Source organism: Thamnophis elegans, chromosome 2 (genome assembly GCF_009769535.1).
Source record: "Thamnophis elegans isolate rThaEle1 chromosome 2, rThaEle1.pri, whole genome shotgun sequence".
In the NCBI taxonomy this organism is placed as follows: Eukaryota; Metazoa; Chordata; class Lepidosauria; order Squamata; family Colubridae; genus Thamnophis; species Thamnophis elegans.
Window position 1 is genome coordinate 110,049,889 of NC_045542.1, and position 22,105 is coordinate 110,071,993.

A 22,105-nucleotide genomic window follows, 5' to 3' on the forward strand; every position below is an offset into this window, starting at 1 on the left:
TAATTTTGGGCGATGAAAATAATAAGAAGAAAAATTCTGCCTCTGCCTATCTGCATCCATGGTATTCAGCTGACACATGGCAACAAGGTCAGCCAATAAATAGGCATAGCAACTAAGTCAGCCAATGAGGGCTATTTGGACTCTGAAATTTGCTGTATGAGCAACAAGGAGACAGAAAGGAGCCTGGCTTAGATGAGAACTGAAAGTGAAACTGCTTGTGTTTTGCTTATAAAACCTGCTTTTGGTAATGTATTGTATATTGTTGTTGTTGTTATTATTATTATTTACTTTATTCATTATACATGAAACTCAGAAACTGAACATTCAAAAATGCATTACAAATACCAGTGATTGGTACTAATGGTTGATATGGTTTGCTGCCAGATCCTAGGTATCAACCAAGTATCTTCTTAAAATATAAGATGTTCTGAATAGCACAGTTTTTTGCAGTTCTGCTGGTATTATTGCAGGAAGCTGCAATTTGTTGATGTATCTTGTAAAATTCTTGGACATGGTGCCAAGTGCCCCAATGACAATGGGTATCACTGTTGCATGCTTCATCCATAGCCATGTAGTTTCGATGGCCAGGTCGCGATATTTCATTATTTTTTCTAGTTATTTTTCTTCGACTCTGGTATCTCCAGGAACAGCAATATCAATAAACTGTACACTCCGGCCCTCAACAACCGTGATATCTGGCGTGTTGTGCTCCAAATGACGATCCGTTTGTATTCCAAAGTCCCACAGGATCTTCACCTTCTCATTTTCGATAACCTTTTCCACTTTATGTTCCCATGACTTTTTGGATACAGGTAAATCATATTTTTTTTAAAATGACCAGTGGATTAATTTAGCAACTCAGTCATGTCTAGCTTTGTAATCAGTTTGTGCGATTATTTACTATTTATTATTTATCCTGCTGAATCAGTTACTGTGCTTTCTGAATGTGATTGCTGCTGCAAAATCTGACCAGCCAGGTCACCTTCAGCATTTATTGCAGCCTGATTCAGCACAGCTGATTGGTGGGTGGATTGGATTGCCGGAAAACCCCCAACCAGCTGTTCTAGGCTGCAGGGATTGCCACAGGCCATTTCTGCCTCCATGCCTTGCATTTTTGGCCTCTGGTGGGGGTGTATACATTCAATGTATAAGATGCACACAAATTTTCACTCTCTTTTTTGGGGGGTAAATATGCGTCTTATACTCCAAAAATACAGTATTTGTAATAAGAGTCTGTAAATTATTTGTCGGGAGATTCCTTGCCTATTGGACAATCTACTACAGTACATTTCAATCATTTCTTAGGATCACAAAGAATGCTGCAGTGGTAAAAAGCTGCCTTAATTTTTCAGATTTGTAACTGTCCACTGACTTTCTCATTAGAGTCCATAGTATCCTATATCCTCTTCTACAGAATTACTCTCCATAATGCACTAAGAGATAGCACTGTAAACTTGGTTTTATTTGTGCTGATGGCAGTGAAATTAATTGTCAATATTATATTGAACTTGCATGATGTTCATGATTATTAAAATTAATTCTACTACTCCACCTTTTTTAAAAAAATATTCAATATATTTTACCTGCGTGGATCAGTTGAAAGGTTCTTTCTTGTTTCCAATGAAGTCCTAAGATAGTTGTAAAAAACAGAAGAATATTAAACATATAGTATTAGATAAACTTATGAAAACAATTCTTACACAAATCATACATCTAATAATCTATATATTGTAAAATATATTTTAAAATATTAAATGTATTTTTTAAATAAAAGCTTTAACTGCCATATAAAAAGAAGACAAAGAGTATTAGTTTAACATTATTTTTATAAATATTTGAAATCTGAAGTATTTATAATTAGTGAATCTACACTGTCATTCTGTAATGACATACAAATTTATACCTGCGTTATTGCTATATTTTTTATACTCTATTTTACTGATAACTAGCATATCTCTCTTAGTTTACATATTGCTCCCCAAATTTTCAAAAGTATGTAATTTCAGTAGAACCACCTAGCACAGTGACCTTTTGCCGACTGAATACCCAAAGCGTGCACGCTTGCCCAAAGCACCAAAATGCAATGTGTGCTTGTCCCCCCTGCACATGTGTGTGCAACACCCCCACATGAACCCTGCCCCCTGTGCATGCACAAGCGACCTCCCCCACATGTGTCTCCACACATGCATGGCAGAGACCCGAGGACCACCTGGCTGGGGGGAAGATATCACTGCGCATGCACAGTGGAGCTAAATTGGGCAACAGCTTGTGTGCCATAGGTTCACTATCACAGATTTAGCATGCCCTACATGTATACACGTTTGTGTGTGTGTGTGTATGTATGTCTGTATGTATGTATATTAGAGTTACAGATTATGCCTTTGCTATAATGGTAAATATGAAGGTTTTTATTAAATCTATAATTTTACATGTACCAACTCTAATCATATGGTGATTTCTGGGAAGAAGCCTTATATACATAAACCAAGTGTTTTAGAATCATTCTTTTTATTGATACGTTACTAAAACATTGCATTAACTTATATCTATCTTCTCCTCTCTTGACATCTCTATTAAATGGTTAAAAATACAATTATCTTTCCTTTCACCATAGGAACAGATGGATCTTTATAGATCAGCTGCTTTAAAGCCTGGTATTTCATTTTAGTTTAGAAGGGGAAATCTGTTTTGCATGGTTCAGTGGAAAGACTGGACCTGAACTAGGAGCACATAATTTAGCTAACTCTCTCTGGTAAGATGATCATAACATTGTGATCATGCAAGCAGCTGTCAAATGCTCTCATGCAGATGCATATAAATATACCACAGTTTACAGATTTTGTTTAAATGCACCTACTCACATGTTCACACATTTACAAGTTGTTTTCATAAATAGTTTAAATTAGGATAAATATTCATACCATCTCATCTGAAAACTACTGGTAGTGAACAGTTGTATTTTTTTGAGGATGAAATCATCTTTCCTTAGTTGTTCCTTCAAATTCACTTTTCAAATTCAATGACAACGTTCCCAGAATTGATTGTCCAATGATATCACTCTATCCCTCTAAACAGTACAGATTGTCTTGAAAGTAAATTCAGCATTTACATTTACATCTAAATTTTAATCCCAATGACATTAAAGTAGCATGAAAAAATAATCTGATTCAAATAAGTTTTTAATCAAATGCACAAGTGAACAGGTTTATGTCTTGCCTTTTTCAACATTGTAGATAATGTGCATCCTTCCTTTTGTATCCCTCACAACCCCAATTATGTGAATGTAGACTGCACTGTAATATATTGGATGGTCATCCACTTTAACGGCTAAGGATGGACTTAGGCTTTCAGGCTTTCAGGCTGAAAGTCGAACTCTATTTTATAGACTAGTAAAATAATGAAAAAAGAAAACATGTTTTAAAATAGAAAATCTACCTTCCTATAACTTTCAACTCAACAGAAGTCCAAAAATTTCTGATCCGTCAGTAGACCTCCGAGTTTCTTTGGGGACAACTACATAACAAGGTCTACACAGTTTGGTGTGTGATACTACTTAAAGTTTTTCTGAAGTGCTAAAACATGGGTGTCAAACTCATGTTACATTGATATAACACGATGTATCATATTCTTCTATTTGTGGAGCTGGGGTGCGTGTGGCCTATGCGCATCTGGCCGACGGGCTGCCAGTTTGACACCCCTATGCTAAAAGAACCAAAGGCCAGAGTAGCAATACAGAGACAAGAGTTAAAAGATAAAACTTCTCAAATCTTCTAATATTTAAAATAATTGGAAAGTGAAAATGAAAGCTGTTTCTTATTTGGGAGAGACAATTATTACAATGTGCAAATTATGATTACAGGTAGAACTTGACTTACAACTGTCATAGGGCATTATGGTCATAAATTATGTCAGTCACAAAGGGGGTCACCCACATGATGGACCTGATTTTACAAACTTTTCTTGTAGTGGTCACTAAGTGAATGACCATAGTCATTAAGCCAATCCATGGTCATTAAGTAAACACTTTGGTTATTAAGCAAAACCCATTGTTTGCTACAGACTGTTTTTGCCAAAAAAACAAAATAAATACTGGTTTTCAGTAAAAATGCCATAAATTGTGGTTATGTGATTGTGGGATGTTGCAAACAGCTGTAAATGCGAGCCAGTTGCTGACTGCCAAAATGTACTCACGTGATGGGGAGAGGAAATCATAACTAGCTCATAAATAGTTGGGCAGCCTGCTGTAACTTTGAATGGTCACTAGGCAACCAGTCATAAGTAAAAAATTACATGTGCCTGGTATTCACTGGTTCTCTCTTTGGCCAGGACAGCTATCTTCCTTTTCTGTTGATACATATTATTTTATGTCTGTTTTTAATTTTGTACATTGCCTAGAGTCATCAACCAGTCGGTTGGACTTAAAATGTAAATTATACATAAAATAGAAATAAATATCCAATCCAGCATGCATATTTTCCCTAATGGAGCAATGGAGCCTACATCAGTATGAGAATCAACTTGTACAAAAAGCCACATCACAAACGAACAATTTCCAACTAGTCAGTTCTGGTTCTTTTGATTTTTGGTATTCTCTCTCCCTCCCTCCCTCTCTGTATTTGGAAATAGCACCCTTTTAAAATGAGAGAAATTAAACCTCTTTCTAAAAAAGAACAAGTATGTCTACCATAAAAGTCAATTAATACAGTATGCCTATGACAGATTGCACTGAGGTTGAGAGTGAAGGAAGTCCCTAGACACAAACAATCAGCAGATGGGAAAGATTGTTACAGGCTTATCAAGGAAATGGATTCGGTGTCGGTCACACAAACAGTCTGGGAAAAGGAAAATCAAAAGCTTTCAAGAAAGCTGTTTTGATGTAGAAGGACAAGTGTGATTCTTGCTTCCCTGATCCTGCTTTGCAGGTAAGACTCGAGAATGCCCCTAGCTTGGGAAACAATTATAGGACCAGAAGGGAAAAGAAATAAGCTTTGACTTAAAGGCAAAAGAGTCCTCCCTCAGCCAGGTTGCTACTTCAATTGAATTTTCAATTAAACACATACCCCCATCTCATCTCCAAAAGCTTATTTCATTTCCTAACAACATTTAACGTAATAGCTCTAGTGTAATTTCAATTCTAAAAAACAATGAATGAACCAAGATTGAACAATTCTGAACTAAATGGATAACTAAATAGAACTGGATATGTTTAGTCTTACGAAGAGAAGGACTAGGGGGAGTGGTGGGTTTCAATTTATTTTACTATTGGTTTTTCTCATGTGTGTGCGTGGGCACAACGGTTTTGCGCATGAACAGAAGTGTCCAGGCAGATGGTGCCACCACTACCGGTTCGCCCAATCCAAGGTGAACTGGAAAAAACCCACCTCTGACTAGGGGTGACATGATAACAGTTTTCCAATATTGGAGGGGTTGTCACAAAGAAGTGGGGGAAAGGGGTCATCCTATTCGCCAAAGCATCTAAGGGCAGAACAAAAATTAATGGATGGAAGCTTATTAAAGATCCAACCTAGAACTAAGGAGAAATTCCTGACAGTGAGATTAATTAATTAGTGGACGCTTTTAAGAAGAGATTCGACAGCCATTTGTCTGGAATATTATAGGGTCTTCTGCTTAAAAGAGGGTTGGACTAGAAAACTTTGAAATCCCTTCCAACTCTGTTATTCTGTGTAATAATGCAGTAACAATTAAAGATTTTATCCTAACTCTGGAAATTAATTTTAAAAACCCTAACAAAACTTAAGTATTGTGTTATTTTTCTGATTTGCCAAAAAGGGGGACTATATTTTTAAATTCATAGCAGTTCAAAGTCTGCAAAATATTTCTATTTTAGGAAAAAAGTATTCCAAAATATCTTGTACCTAACAAACAAAGCATGTCCGCCTTCTGCCAATTACCTCCCTTCGTCCCATCAGATCGCATAGAGTAGGCCTCCTCCGAATTCCATCCGCCAGTCAGTGCCGACTGGCGACTACGCGGAGGAGAGCCTTCTCGGTTGCAGCTCCGACGCTTTGGAACGATCTCCCCGTGGAGATTCGCACCCTCACCACCGTCCAGACCTTCCGCACAGCCCTCAAGATCTGGCTATCCCGTCAGGCCTGGGGATAAGACTCTAACCTCGCCCCACCCGAATGCTGAATGAATGTTGTGTTTTACTGGTTTATTTTTTTATTCACATTTTTTTTCCTTGTGTTTTGTCTTGCACTCCCTTCCTATTAATTGTAAGCCGCCCTGAGTCCCCTCAGGGAAAAGGGCGGCCTATAAATGTCAAATAAATGACAAAAAAAATATGTCATTTTAAATACAAGCTCAAGTATTTTTACTTCTTTTTGTTTGCTTTCACTATGACCCAGGAGGAACTAATAATGATGATCTTGCGATTCTTTGTTAACTTGAGATCTGGGAATTGAAAATAATGAACTTAGTTTACTTGCAGATAAGTCTTGTCTGCAATATAACATATAAAATCTATGTATATAAAAGTCTAATGCCGCACACTCATCACAAAATCTCCAGAACTGTAAAGCCTACAACTTGAAATCTGACACATATGTTGCTCTTGGCTTGTAGGTGCTCGCTAAGAAAGGATTTTTCAAAATGACCATCAGAACATTAATATTTCTTATACAATAATTAACAAGCTCTGATGCTAAGGGATTCTACTCCCCCTCCCCATCTAAAAAGAACTCTGTTCCAACTGCCAGTTGCCTTATATTAACACGCTCTGATGCTAAGGAGTTAGACATTCTACTCTCCCTCCCCATCTGAAAAGAACTTTGTTCCAACTACCAGTTGCCTCACATTTCCTTGAAGGTAAAGGTTCCCCTCGCACATACATGCTAGTCATTCCCTAGAGGGCAGTTCATCTCCATTTCTAAGCCAAAGAACCAGCACTGTCTGATGACAATTCTGTGGTCATGTAGCTGGCATGACTAAATGCCAAAGGCACATGGAATGCTGTTACCTTCCCACCAACATGGTACTTATTTTTCTACTTGCATTTTTACATGCTTTCGAACAGCTAGGTTGGCAGAAGCTGAGGCAAGTAACGGGAGCTTACTCTGTCACACGGCACTAGGGATTCGAACCACTGAACTGCCGACCTTTTTGATCAACAAGCTCAGCGTCTTAGCCACTGAGCCATCATGTCCACACATTCTATTACCTTAGTTCAAACTGGCAGATGTTCTACTCCTTCACTCAGGGGCCGTCTGGGGCTCCTTATAGTATTAAATGTTGGTACCTCACCAATGGTGGGTTTCAAATTTTTAGAACCTCTTCTGTAGGCCTGCTTTGTGGGAGTGGCTTGCTGGCCATGTGACCAGGTGGGACTGGCTTGCTGGCCATATGACTGTGTGGGAGTGGCTTGCAAGCCATGTGACTGAGTGGGCGTAGCCAACTTGTAAAATGTGGTGGAACTCACTTAACAACGTACTTGCTTAGCAACCAAAATGTTGGCTCAGAAACTCTGGCATTTGAAGTGCGCAAGTCTTAAAGCTGTCAAGTTACAAGACCCTTACACCCCTAACCCTTTATAAAAAAAACTCCAGTGGTGTTCAAACTTGGCAGCTTTAAGACTTGTGGACTTCAACTCCCAGAATTCCTCCTCCAGTCATGTTGGCTCAGGAAGTCTGGCATTGAAGTTACAAGACCCTTGCACCCCTAACCCTTTAGAAAAAAACCCCAGGGGTGTTCAAACTTGACAGCTTTAAGACTTGTGGACTTCGACTCCCAGAATTCCTCCTCTCTCTCTTCATCTTGATGATGTGTGGATGGGCAGAGGGAGGGAGCTGAACCGGTTCTAAATGGCACTGTAGATTTGTGGAACCTCTTCTATAGAAGAGGTTAGAACTGGCAGGAACCCACCCCTGTACCTCACCAACATGTCTATACCTTCCACCTATAGAACTGCTTCTGGACTCAAGAGGGTGAGAACAATATTCCCTTATGTATTTCAATCACCGACTACTGAGCCAATGGATTGAACTAGAGTGAACCAGATTTCACCTGCACTGCCTGATCATATAGTTTCAATGTGAAGCATGGGTATCCAGCTAGTTATAAATGAAACTGTACTAAGAATATTCTAGATTGCTTCTACAATATTTAAACATCTTTCTGCCATTTTCATTAAGTGGCACATTACTGTATATAATGAAGACATGTAAATGAGATACTAAATTGGGCTGATTAATTGATCACTCTGTAAAACCTTTACTGTGACACTATGCAATTTTTATAGTACCTATGAAAATTAGACCACTAATATAAAATAAGCACTTGCTCTTTTAGAAGCAAAAGAAGATGAAAAGTATACATAGGTTCTGTAAATGATTGCAATCTTTCAAATAAAAGCTGATTGTCTGAATTTAATTGATTAATAACAAATTCTTTTAATTCTGGGCTGATTTTGTTTTTGGAAGGGAGACCAAAAGAAATCCTAGGCTGTAGGTTAATGCAGTATATTATAAACCATTCCATAAGAAGGCAATAGCAAATTATTTTTATATATTTACCAAGAAAATTAAGTTGATATATTCACAAACTCAGCAAAATGAGCTTTATTCAAAGGAGACGTTGTTTTATTTATATAATTGAAGTTTCTCTTTCAGAAACAACTTTACTGATAGAAGAAAACAGCTTTTTTGATAGACCATTCATCTTGAAACAGACTATTATCTGTGTCAAGCATAACCCAGTAGTCCAACTCTCTGCAGAAAGTGCACTTTCACATCATGAAAGTATACTTTTGGTAAAGTGTGATGTTGCCTTTATAAGTTAATGCCATTGAAAGTTACAAGAACCAGAACAAAGGGAGGACATCTGCTTGAAATATTACAGCAAGCAGTTTTAAGACAAAACAGCTAGAATCTCAGTGGAAAATGATTTCACAAGCAAATTTTAGCTAAAATATCCCACGTCACAGAGTTTTAACTGTCAACAGATGTGTTTAAAGAACCAGGTCTGCCTCAAGAATATAAGCAAAACAAAAATAAGCTCAAAATAGAATTCCTATTAATACTGTGGTTTTCATTACAAATGATGGCATTCTAGCATTGTTAATTGATGCACTTTGCAATGTTGTCCAGGCATTTATATACCTGATGACTCATAAAATGAAAAAAAATATGGAAAATGATACGTGTATCACCTTTTTATATTTGGTTTTATAGTTCTACTTCAAACTTTGGAATAATTATCGGCCAACTTAATATAAATAAAGCTACGGACAAAAAACACAGATGTCCTATTAATCTTATACTAAGTCTGAACCATAGCATTTTCAAGCTTCCCTCTCTATAGTCAACAATTAGTTAGAATTATTTGGATCAAAAACCAAGGTTTATAAATAGCATCCTATGCTATCAATAGCATCCCATGATGCCATCTTCCTTTGACTGTGTCACATTTAATACCCATTGCTGTGCTGAATCATTGACTGATTAAAGCTATTATCCATGTGACTCAGTCAGACAGATCTGCATTTGTTTCTTCAAAGAAAGCAATGGCAAGCCTCTTCATACTGATGCCAAATTATATGGATTTGTCTATAAAGTCACCAGAACTCTAGCTTGACGTAAAGGCGATTTTACCTTCTAGTTGTTTCCTCACCTCAGAATAAGTGAAGATATGTAATCATGGACTTTAAACAAACCACAACAATCATTTAGTCCAACTCTCTTTAACACTATGTAAAACAACAATAACCCAATTAAATCATATTTGAAATATATCCATTCAGCCTATAAAGACAGAGAACTCACAATCTCTGTGTGTAAACTATCCTATAAAGCAAACTTTATTCTTATATTTTTCTAATATTTAAATGAAAAATCTAGGTTGCTGCAATTTATACTTATTATTTTTTGCTTCTGTAGCAAAGAGAATCATTTCTGACTATTTCCCCTGTGGCCTTCTGTCAGTCAATATCAGTAAAAACGCGGATATTATGTTTTCTCTTTTTTCTTTTATCCAGATTGAATATCCCAAGTGCCTTAAACCTGTCCCCCCCTAAGACATAACCTCAAATCCCTGTATCATCAATGCTGCCCTCTTCCGGACCTATTCTAACTTGTGAATCACTTTCTGGAAATGTGGTGCACAAAACCATGCATAGCACTGTAGGTGTAATCTCAACAGCAAAGGGGAATAGGGTGTTTTATTCACATAGTTGCTTTTCTCCTTAAAATTATATGGAGTTGGGTCCTCCAATTCAGAGCTCTAACTACCATCTAATCAATATTATTTTATTTCACAATAGAGCTGGGCAACATTTCTTTCCTGAATTTCTCAGCCATTTTTAAAGGAGTCATGCATTTTCCCAGGCTTGCTCTATAGTCATGAAGACTCAGAAAAATGCCTGTTTTAATTAAGGAGGCTCTAAAGAGGTTGCAAAGGTTATCTTTTCTTAATGCTCCTTTGATTCAAACATGTATTTTCAAAGCTAATACTGCTACCATGTAGGTCCTGGGAAAAAAATGTTTTTTAAGGAACAGTTGACAGACACAAGCAAAGATTCATGCCTACTTTGGTTCCACACACTCCAGAAATGTTTCAGACTGACTTGTTATCCAGATACAGAATTAGATTAGAAAAACAGGGTTCAATTCTCTCTCAGCCTAGCCAAGGAACACACAATGACTTTTTTTTTTCATTTTTCAGTAAAATAATATACCTGCAAATAAAATTTGCAGGAAAAATAAAGCTTATGTGTAGAAGGTGCAAATTAAATTGAATAGAAACCCATAAGAGGTTTTCAGGTTATAGATCTTTTAAGCCTATATTTTTTTAAAAGGACACATTGATAGTTTTGCTATACTAGAGGAACATATGATTTGCATTGACAATACTTCTTACAGCATGAATAGCTGAACTAATAGTTGATTTTGTGCAAAGGAAGGGTATACCTTTCCTAATATGTTGGGAACTATGAGGAAGAAATACTTAAAAGGAATAAACATGCTGAGGATTGTCACAGAATAAACCTGTTGAAGGCTAGATGGCAATATATTGTAGTGATTACGTTTTTGGACTAAGAGTGGAATTCCAAATTCAAGTTTATCATCAGCTAAACTTTTCTTTTTGATTAATCTGCTCATCAAGGCTGTTGACTGAGGGGGGGGGAATGAAGTGAGATCCCAACATAAGCTGTCTTCAGCTCCTGGAGAAAAGCCAGCATCTAAATCTAATGCAGGCACAAACAAATAAAATGAAGATGAGCCAAAACCACACTGAGAAGTCTATAGTGATGAGAATATTTCTGCATCCCATGAGCATTGTTGTCTGTCTGGATATTATTATTTGGGCTTACCAGTAATTGCCTGGTTAGAAGGATCCCTTTGATTTGAGGGGAGCATTGTCATTGTATCTGTTATTCCTCCATGTTCCCACAGTGTTGCTTTAGGTAAACAATATGAGTACTGTTACATTTCTTCTTATTTTTTTCTGGCTAATGTATTGCCCGGGTTTGCAACATCTCTGAATAAGTAATTTATAAAGATTCAGAACATGAGAGGTTCTGAGCACCTTAACCCAACAGAAGGAAATGGATACCTGTACCCCAGTTCAGATTAGGCTCAATGTATACTGCTTCTAAAAACTAAACAGTTAAGAAGCTGCAATCTAATAGGCTGATTTTTTTAAAAGGTTTTGTGTGACTTTGAGTAAATGTTTAATAACTGGTAAGTGGTTACACCATGGGTGTCAAACTCATGTCGTGGTGGTGGTGTCACGTGAGATATCAGGACTTTTTCCTGCTTTGCTAAACCGGGCATGGGTGTGGCCAGCGTGTGAGAGGAATTTGACAGCCCTGGCTTAGACTGTTATTTAGGTTTCTTGGCAAGTTTTCAGATGTGGTTTGTCCTTGCCTGTTTCCTAGGGCTGGAAGAAAGTAACTGACTCAAAGTCACCCAGCAGACTTTGTGCCGAAGGCAGGACTACAATTTATAGTTTCCTGATTCTAGTCCGATGCCTTAGTCACTACACCAAAAGGAGTCTCAAAACTTAATTAAATACTTGAAGGCATCCTATTTTCTTAGAAATCTAATTGAGGGAACATCATATGAATACACAAGAAACAGTTATCTTATATCTAACTAGAAGAAGAATGGCCCCTTTGGAAAGGATTACAATTTTTCTAAAAATAATAAGATGAGGATTGATTGATTAATTTAATTAATTCAAAATAGCATCCAACTTGCAAATTGCTTTTCAAAGAAAGCTAAGAACTTAGCTTTCCCCCCCCGTAGATTTTCAAAGAAAGCTAAAGAACTTATCTTATTATTTAATTATCAATTTTCATACACAGTATTTACTGGGAACATTCAAAAAGGGAATTATATTGGTTAGCAGTTTGGTGAAAACAAAATAAACATATATCAGGGAAAGGCATTGTCTTATTTTTCTTAGAGCAATGGTCTTCAGACTTGAGATACCTAGGGAACCCTTCTCAATGTGAAAATTCAATACAGAATCAATGATTTAATATGCTTTATGTAATACATTTTATTTAAACAAAATAAAATGCAAGTATGTTGCAATAATATATTTCATACAATGCAAACAGAAAATGTCATGTTGAATCCTGGATGATTATCATGGAACGCTAGGGTTCCATGAAACCTAATATGAACACAGTGCCACAGATTTAGAGCTAAAAGTAACTGAAATGTTTATATTTGTTGCCCCTAAATATTTTTACAGCCCTAGCTTGATTTTATGGTTCAGATCCCCTACTCAGCAGGACGAGGGAAGGGGCTCCTGTCTGGTCACACTTTTGTTTGGTCTGAAATTATAAGACTCCCCAACATAGGTCAAGAGCCAGCTTGGTGTAGTTAGTTGGTGATTGTAGACCAGTTACTCTCTCTCAACCCTAGGAAGGAAGCAAGGGCTAACCACTCCTGAAATCTTACCAAGAAAACTAGAACTTTGCCCAGGCAGTTCCTAGGAGTCAATACTGACTTGAAGGTACACACATATGCATTCACAAGCATGTACATGTGCACATTCACACAAGGAGATTATCAAGGTACGACATTAACATTTCTAAAATACATGAAACTTAAAGAAAAAGTAAAGGATGACCGAGAGACATAAAATTTCCTCTTGTTGATAACATGGATCTTTTAGAAGACTTTCATAAAGTCAATATGGTTTGGTCTGTTTTCTATCTCAAAACCACAGTATATTGATGTAGCAAGTACAATTTAGAAGTAATATTCTCTGGAAAGGGTCTTGCCATCAGGCATTATGAAATCCAGCCACAGAAATCCAAATATTTCAATCAGGTTGCTATGATCTTCTCAGCAGAGCTTTTAAATCTGCCACAACAATGGGAGTTACAGAGGGGGAAGGGCCAGTGGGGGTCAAGAGAATTCAGTCGGCTTAGAAATGAAATATTTTCCAGTGGTTCATATCACTTGAAAATGTTGCAACACAGCTTGCTTACATAGAGTATAGACACTGCATAATTATAACTCATGCAACAAATTATGTTGCACTTTATAAGGGTTCCACAGCAATAAAAATGCAACAATATTTTACAATATAATTGGAACAAGAACCTCTAAAGTATCAAAACAATAAACTGCAGAAGATGAATAAGTGGCTTTCATCCTGTTCTCCATTATTTTGCGGAAGAGCTACATAGGTTTAGTGGTTTAGTGGTTTAGTGGTTTATTAGCATTTGTAGGCCGCCCTTTTCCCTGAGGGGACTCAGGGCGGCTCACAGAAAACCAGGGAGAGGGGAATACAATATTAAGACAACAACATATAATAAAAATAGTAAGCAACATTCATTCATCATTCGGGCGGGGTAGCAATTCTTATCCCCAGGCCTGACGGGCGAGCCAGTTCTTCAAGGCTATGCGGAAGGCCTGGACGGTGGAGAGGGTACGAATCTCCACGGGGAGCTCGTTCCAAAGGGTCGGGGCTACTGCTGAGAAGGCCCTCCTCTTTGTAGTTGCCAGCCGACACTGGCTGGCCGATGGAATGCGGAGGAGGCCTAATCTATGGGATCTTATAGGTCGTAGGGAGGTAATTGGCAGAAGGCGGTCTCTCAAGTATCCAGATCCACTGCCATGTAGGGCTTTATGGGTGATTAATAGCACCTTGAAGCGCATCCGGAGATCGACAGGTAGCCAGCGCAGCTCGCGGAGGATAGGTGTTATGCGGGTGAATCGGGGGGCACCCGCAATCACTCGCGCGGCTGCGTTCTGCACTAGCTGAAGTCGCCGGATGCTCCTCAAGGGCAGCCCCATGTAGAGCACATTGCAGTATTCCAGCCTAGAGATCACAAGGGCCCGAGTGACTGTTGTGAGGGCCTCCCGGTCCAGGTAGGGTCGCAACTGGCGCACCAGGCGTACCTGGGCGAATGCCCCCCTGGTCACAGCCGTTAAATGGTGGTCGAATGACAGCTGTGGATCCAGGAGGACTCCCAAGTTGCGAACCCTCTCTGAGGGGTGTAGAATTTGACCCCCCAGCCTGAGTGTTGGAATGTTTGCCAAATCTTTGGGAGGGAAACACAACAGCCACTCGGTCTTTTCTGGGTTGAGCACAAGCTTGTTAACCCTCATCCAGTCCATAACGGCCTCAAGACCCCGGCCCATCACGTCAACCGCTTCATTGATTTGGCACGGGGCGGACAGATACAGTTGAGTATCGTCCGCATATTGATGGTATCTAATCCCGTGCCTGCGGATGATCTCTCCCAGCGGTTTCATGTAGATGTTGAATAGTAGGGGGGATAAGACCGAACCCTGCGGCACCCCATAATTTAGGGGCCTTGGGGACGATCTCTCCCCTCCCACTAACACCGACTGCGACCTGTCCGAGGTATATATGATACTACCTTGAAGTTACTTAATTCAAGTGATATTTTATAAAATAGTTGTCCTCTCTGCTGAGTCAGTGCCCTAGAAGCCTTACCACATATTCTTAGAAGAGGAAAAATGAGCGGATAATGGAAATAGCTTCTGATGCTTGTAGAGCTTCCGTCCACCAGGGACAGCAATGGGATGACATTCAAGTAGTACCAGGAAGAAAAAAAGTGCTGACTTCGATCAATAATTTTCACACTGCAGTATCTCTAATATTTATAGTGGCAAGAAGGTGATGAGCATCAGGGAGAAAGCAAAATAGCTTAACTCTTTTTTTTTGCATGTCTTTAGACAAAAGGAGAAAAAAAAACAGTTCAAAAATATTGTAAAATTCAGATTGGGAATGCAAATCAAAATACACAAGAAAATGATAAGAGAACACTTATCCATTCTGAATTTTGCCTCCCAAAAATAGTCCAGATATTCCACCTCTAATTCTGGGGGGTTAAATCTTACACCCCTCAGAGAAGGCCCGCAACTTGGGTGTTCTCCTGGATCCACAGCTGACATTAGAACATCACTTGTCGGCTGTGACCAGGGGAGCTTTTGCCCAGGTTCTCCTGGTGCACCAGTTGCGGCCCTACCTGGACCGGGAGGCACTCCAAATGATCACTCATGCCCTCGTCACCTCAAGGCTCGACTACTGTAACGCACTCTACATGGGGCTGCCCCTGAAGAGTGTTCGGAGACTACAATTGGTCCAGAATGTAGCCGCACGAGCGATACTGGGTGTACCTAGGTACACCCATGTTACACCTATCCTCCGTGAGCTGCACTGGCTTCCCATCGGTCTCCGGACATGCTTCAAGGTGCTGGTCATTACCTATAAAGCCCTACATGGCCTAGGACCTGGATATCTCCGTGACCGCCTCCTACAACATACCTCCCAGTGTCCAATAAGATCGCACAGGGCAGGCCTTCTCCGGGTACCGTCGGCCACACAATGCCATCTGGCGGCTCCCTGGGGGAGAGCCTTCTCTGTTGCTGCCCCAGCCCTTTGGAACGATCTACCCCCTGAGATCCGGACCCCCCCCCACTCTCCTGGCCTTCCGTAAGTCTGTTAAGACCTGGCTGTTACGGCAGGCCTGGGGCTGTTGATCTTGACTGAGCTTCAGCCCCATTACAACTAAGTGCATGTTGTGCTTCTGTTTTTAAGTTGTTTTGTCTCGTGTTTTTTTAATCTAATCTTTTTTAATATTTTAAATTGCTTTTATGTAAGCCGCCCGGAGTCCTTTGGGATTAGGCGGCATACAAATCTATTAAAATTACAAATTACAAATTAATTCAAATCACCAGGACCAGATGGATTAGACTCCAAGGTTTTAAAGGAATTCGCAGATGTGCTCTCAGAACTGCTGAGCCATATCATTCAAAGATCCTGGAGCACTGGGAAACTATTACAGTAGATGGCTGGAAAAGGGCTGATATAGTTCCCATCTTCAAAACAACAACAACAACAACAACAACAAAATTGGATCCAGGAAACTACAGACCTATCACCTGATATTAATACTTCTGGAAAAGATTATCAAGAATGAATCTGCAAACATCTATAAATAAACAAAATTATAACCAGAAGGAAACATGAGTTGCAAGCAAGCGTCTAGGACAGAGTTCCTCAACCTTTCTGGGTTGGCTGCCCGGTGGGGGGGGGAGGGGGGCACATTTACACAAACATACATGAAAATGGGGCCGCAAGCATGTGTGCAGTACACACACTGACAACAGCCCCCGTGTAGCACACATGGCAATGGTAGGGCAAGAGGGATGGCCAGCCATTCATGCCACCCTGTGGCCAATAGGCCATGGCCCAGTAGTGTTGGGGACCCCTGGTCTACAATATAGACAACTGATGTATCATAAAAAAAATAATAGAATTTGCACAGGTCGTTATGTAAAGTTATGGAAGCCTAGTAGAACAGAAGCAAATGGGACCTATCTATAAACAGTGTTTGTGAGTCCCATATTGTCTAGTTCCCCATGAATTTCATATATTAATATTATTTGAAGTATGCTTAATCTAAATATTATAAAATATTAAATGTATAAACAATATAGTAAGGAAGACAAGAATAAAACTAATAGGTTAAGATGATGCTTTGAGTGCATAAGTACTTGTATAGAAAAATAGCCTTAATTCATACTTAAAATAAACATTTTTAGTGTTTTTCTGTGCTAAGTAACTTACATGATAACTGTACCCTTGTAATTTCTAAAGAAAGCAAGCCTGTGGAAATTACTACGTGAGTAATCTTTGCCACCGTATGGAATGGAAATAAACATTTGTCGTTCTGTTTTATTTCTTCTGTTTATTCATGAAAGTATAAAAATAGGAGAACCCATGGGGTGATTAAAGGGGTCTGTAGGGTTTTTGTTTTGTATGTCAGAAGTACAGTATTAGTACTTAATGTTTTATGGTCCATTGCAGCTCATGGAGTAGGAGAGCAGTAGTTTCATTGGTTTATTTATTTTTTGTCCCGCAGCTCCTTTGCTCTCACAATAAAAACCAATAATGTTTTAGGCCTCTGTGTGTGTTTCCTCCATTTTTTTTTAAATACCCACCTGAATTAGAAATTGCTTTTGAGGCTCTCCTGTATTACAAAATTGTACACAGACATTATTACACACACTGAAATTCAGTGTTGTAATCCTCCCATTTCCCTTGACAGCTAATAGTCATCTTTGTAACAGCAGTTTCAATTTTTGGATCCTAGTTGATGCAACAAAACTCTTTGACCTAACTGTGGAAAACATATATTTAATTTTGTCCCAGGCAGCCTTCCTCAACCTTTTAACCTACAGAATCCCCTGAAACATTTTTTTTCCAGTCTCAGGCATAAAAATTGCAGAAAGATATGAAAATTCCCAATTCACTTTCAACCTAAAAAAAATCCATGTTTTACAATGACTACTACAGCAAAACGGCAACAGCTCAGCATAAAAATTCCCACCACTATAAGTAGATGGCATTCATTTTTTGAAGTTGGTTTTTTATCAATATTGTAGACCCCTTATAATTCTTCTAGAATTCTGGAGTTCTACAGAACTCCAAGTGGAAAAGACTAATATAAAGGTATGCAATAATTTTAATTCAATATTTATTGTACCTCCACAAAAATACAAGATCTAGTGATTTAACTCACTAAATATAACTAAAATTATGCTACTAATTTTTGCTCTGTTGCTTTAAATATTTTACTTTGTATATTCCACTTATCAATTTAGCTACAAAGACAATTGGGATAAGGACATTGGTGCTTCTTATTAATCTGTTATATGCATAAACCATATGGGAAAGTCTACCATTCTGTGAACCATTCATAAAGATAATAATCTAAAACTTCATTTATGTAAGGCCAGTATTGGACTTAAATACCAATATTAGCAGTAAGAAAGACTGCAGCTCGCAGGTCTATCTAGAACAATAAGATCAAGACTGCTTGATCTTATTCAATGACAACACAGCAAAGAGTTTTGGAAGATCAAATCTGATAACCTCAAATTTTATTGTTTTTTTATAACTAATGGGACTGGCCCAGGGGGTATCAAACTTGCATCATCACGGCATCATCACGTGATGTATCACAACTTTTTGCTAAACTAGATGTGGCTATGGCCAGGGCGTGATGCATCCAGCCCATGAGCCGCGAGTTTGACAACCCTGGACTAGACTGTGCCTACTGAAGTTGGCAAAGCCGGAAGCAAGTAGCTTGGGAATACTTAGGAAGGGCTGTTTTCTAAACAAAGAGTGATATAATCAATTAGCCATTAACCTGGGAAAAAGGACTGTTACCAACTTGTTACAAAGAGTGAGAACAAGACTAGAGATTGGGATACCCCTGTCTCAAGCATCATATAAACACAAACACACAGAGACACACATCAGACTTCTTAGTCTGAAAGCTTCTAACTGCAATAAAGTTCTTCATTCACTCATGTCAACTCCTCAATTATAAAAGAAAGAATTATTGCATGGGTCTCGGGCACTTTCAATTAGCTTGCTTTGCTTTTTAATTACATTGTTCTTTGTTTTTAAAACAAAAACAATTAGCATCAATAAGAATAACGTTTTTCATTATTGGACTTTTAGCATGTTCATTAAAAACACCTAACACCTAAGTCATCTCAGTCACAAAATTCTGATTACGCAACTCCTTGCTATACCAGAGCTCCCCCTAGCATTCATATGTTGGTACTGTGTCATTTTAGGTTTTTCAAAATTAGTTGCTTCCGATTAGCCTATTCAGAGCCCTTTCGTATGCAACAGCAGAAAAAGCACAGTTTATTATGTTCCACATATAGCTGCCTTTTTAACAGTTTTGATACAACTGAACAGTACTACTATTTGTTGAAAGCCAGAAAAAAGTCAAAATTTATTATAACTCATATTATTCATGCAGTTTTAAGAAACAATGAATTAGGCTGAAATAAAACCGAAACAAACACGTGGATCACCCACAATCAATCTATCCCAAAAAGGTAGAGTGAAACCAGAGGTAAAATCATCTTGTGAGGATGCAATCATGAGTCAAGAACTACCGGTAAGTTCGTGTTTTGGCAAATTCAAACCATGCCAAAGGAAGAAATGAAAAATGGTCAACCTGATTTAATAGACTTATTAATAAGCTACAGCAAGTCAAATGGTATGCTCTTGTACAGCCTTGAGTGGGCTTATGAAACTTTACTACAAATAACTATGACTTCTTTGCTTTTCATGCAGCATTGATTTTTCTTCTTCTTAATAACAACATCTGAGAGACCTTAGGCATCAGCTATTTCATAATATGACGCAGGTACTGGATAGCCTGAGCCTCCATGAATCTTTCCTTTTTCTCTAAATCACAGGTTCTTCAACTAGATTTATAAGCACAACTTTTATTTTTACTGATTTGTTTACCAGCATTTGTGTGACATGTACCAACCAGCATTCTGTAGTTGCTGTTTTATTATATTTATTGACAAGATGGAAAAATTCCATTCATGTCCATCAAGTAAAACATTTTAAAAATTGTCCTTGTGATTCTGAAAATGCCAATAAATATAATTTTAGAGGCATTTTTAAAAAAGTATTTTTTATGGGAATTAAAAAGTGATATTGATATGTAGTTGATCAGATTTATTATTATTAGCAGATATAACTAGAGAAATATACTATTAATAATAATAAACAGTTACAATTTTTAAAAACTGTTGCAGAAAAATCACAGTAATTATGTTTACCAACTCTGATTTCTAATTGCCCTCATTCATAATAATAAACCAAATGTTCTTTTTCTATTTTTGGTTTAGTGTGAATTGAATCCACCTGCTATGTCTTAGCACTGCTCAAACCCAGAATTGCTTGTTCAATAACTTATGGTTAACAAATTATTAATGCGGCATTATATATAACCATGAGAGATATGCATAGAGAGCAAGTGAAGTTATATCACATAAGTTATTTTAATTGTGATGGAAGATAAATGCAATAAATAAATACGAAGAGAAATGAGAGAGTAAGAAAGTTTTTTGTCCCTATCTATGAATCCATTCACCCAATGAAGCTGAAAGATAAAAAGCTAGCATTATAAAGCAATGTATTTTTTACCACAACATTTTTCCAGCTTTTTTCTAACTATTTATTTAATGATATTTATATTTGTAAACAAGATGTGCACTGTATCAGAATGATATGATGGTCGTATTGTACTTTCAAAATTATAGTGAATAAAAGGGTATTTATAAATTAGATGATGGCTTTAAACATTCCTAGAAACTAATTCTTAGCATTAGAAAACACTGTTTTAATCTTGGATGCATGGAGGATGATTCATTAGTAGTTGAATATGTCCATATAAACTGCGTAAATGTTATCTCTTAACAACCACCTAGATCAGGACTGACAAACTTGGGGCCTCCAAGCATCATGTGCTGGCCATGCCTGGTTTAGTGAAGAGGAAAAAAGTCACGTTGCATCATGTGATGCAGCCATGACGATGTGGGTTTGACACCCCTGACCTAGATGATCTGCCTTAATTCCTTTCAGTGCACCTGGCCATCCATCTAACCTCATGCTGAACTCTTTCAACATTTTCCAATATTTCCTGGTTCTGTGAATATTTCTCCAAAATGCAATACTTTGTGTCTTGAAGAATTTTTGTTAAGTGTATCAGATAGCTAATCTTTTTTATTACTGTAATAATCTACATGTTGCAGAATCAGCTTTTGGATATGAGTCCTGGTAGAAAACAGTATATGGTCAGTTAAATGTTCCAAATTAAATGTGCTATATACAATAAACTTTGCAGCAGGAGCTACCTTTACAATCTTTACATTAATGACTTAAGAAAGAGACCAATATGAGCAGAACCAGTTAAATTAGATTAGTTAAGCCCCATTTGTTATCGGATCTATTCTGAAAGCCATAGGGATGGTTTGAACTAAATAAATAATCAACATTAGAAGGCAAAATGGATTTACTCCTCTTTTTCTCATCTTTCACTGGAACTTTCCTATTCTATTTTATTTATTTTAGCTGCTTAAACAAGTTAATGAATGCTTTTTAAAATACTAATGTGATCATTGTGAAGAGTTCCACATGCCAATACTGTAGCATAAGAGTCCAAAGACTGGAAACTATTAGGTATACATGTATTTACTCATGAAATCTGCATCAAAGGATACAAAATTAATTTGAAAAATTGAAAGAAAAGAAAATTGCATTCTTTCCACAACAGATAGCAGTACAACTAACACCACCTTTCAATTAAAAAAGAAAGAAAAGAAAAGGAACCATTGTAATAGGCACATGAATAAATCTTGCGTACTGACTCCTAAAGGTAATGCTTTGAATTTGTTTCCAAGATACCAGAACTTTTTTATTACATGTATAAACAGAATTATAATTAGATTAAAAGATTACAGAGATCTCTCTCTATGTGAAAAGAAGTAATTACACACTCCCACTTTTCTACATTGAGGGTGGTAGTAATTACTGTTTATGTTTCTAGAAAATATATAAAGATACAACATAAATTCTTAGTTCTCTTTAGTAAGCAAATTAAAAGATTTGGATAATGCCAAGTAGATACATGGATTTACTCATATTTCGTCATCAAAGGATACAAAATTAATTGCATTTTTATGCTGCTTACCATCTTACTGCAGGGATATTGTTTTGTGAACACAGCAATTCATCTCTGGACTATATATTTAAATATATGTACAGTTGGATA

The 22,105-nt window shown here is 37.7% G+C and overlaps 1 protein-coding gene across 1 annotated transcript in view; it reads right to left on the minus strand.

Moving 5' to 3' along the window:
* Positions 1–22,105, minus strand: part of IQSEC1 (IQ motif and Sec7 domain ArfGEF 1) — a 327,515-nt gene that overhangs the window by 154,378 nt on the left and 151,032 nt on the right. The window contains 1 exon segment of the mRNA XM_032212302.1: positions 1,584–1,628. Within this exon segment, the coding sequence (XP_032068193.1) occupies positions 1,584–1,628 (45 nt within the window).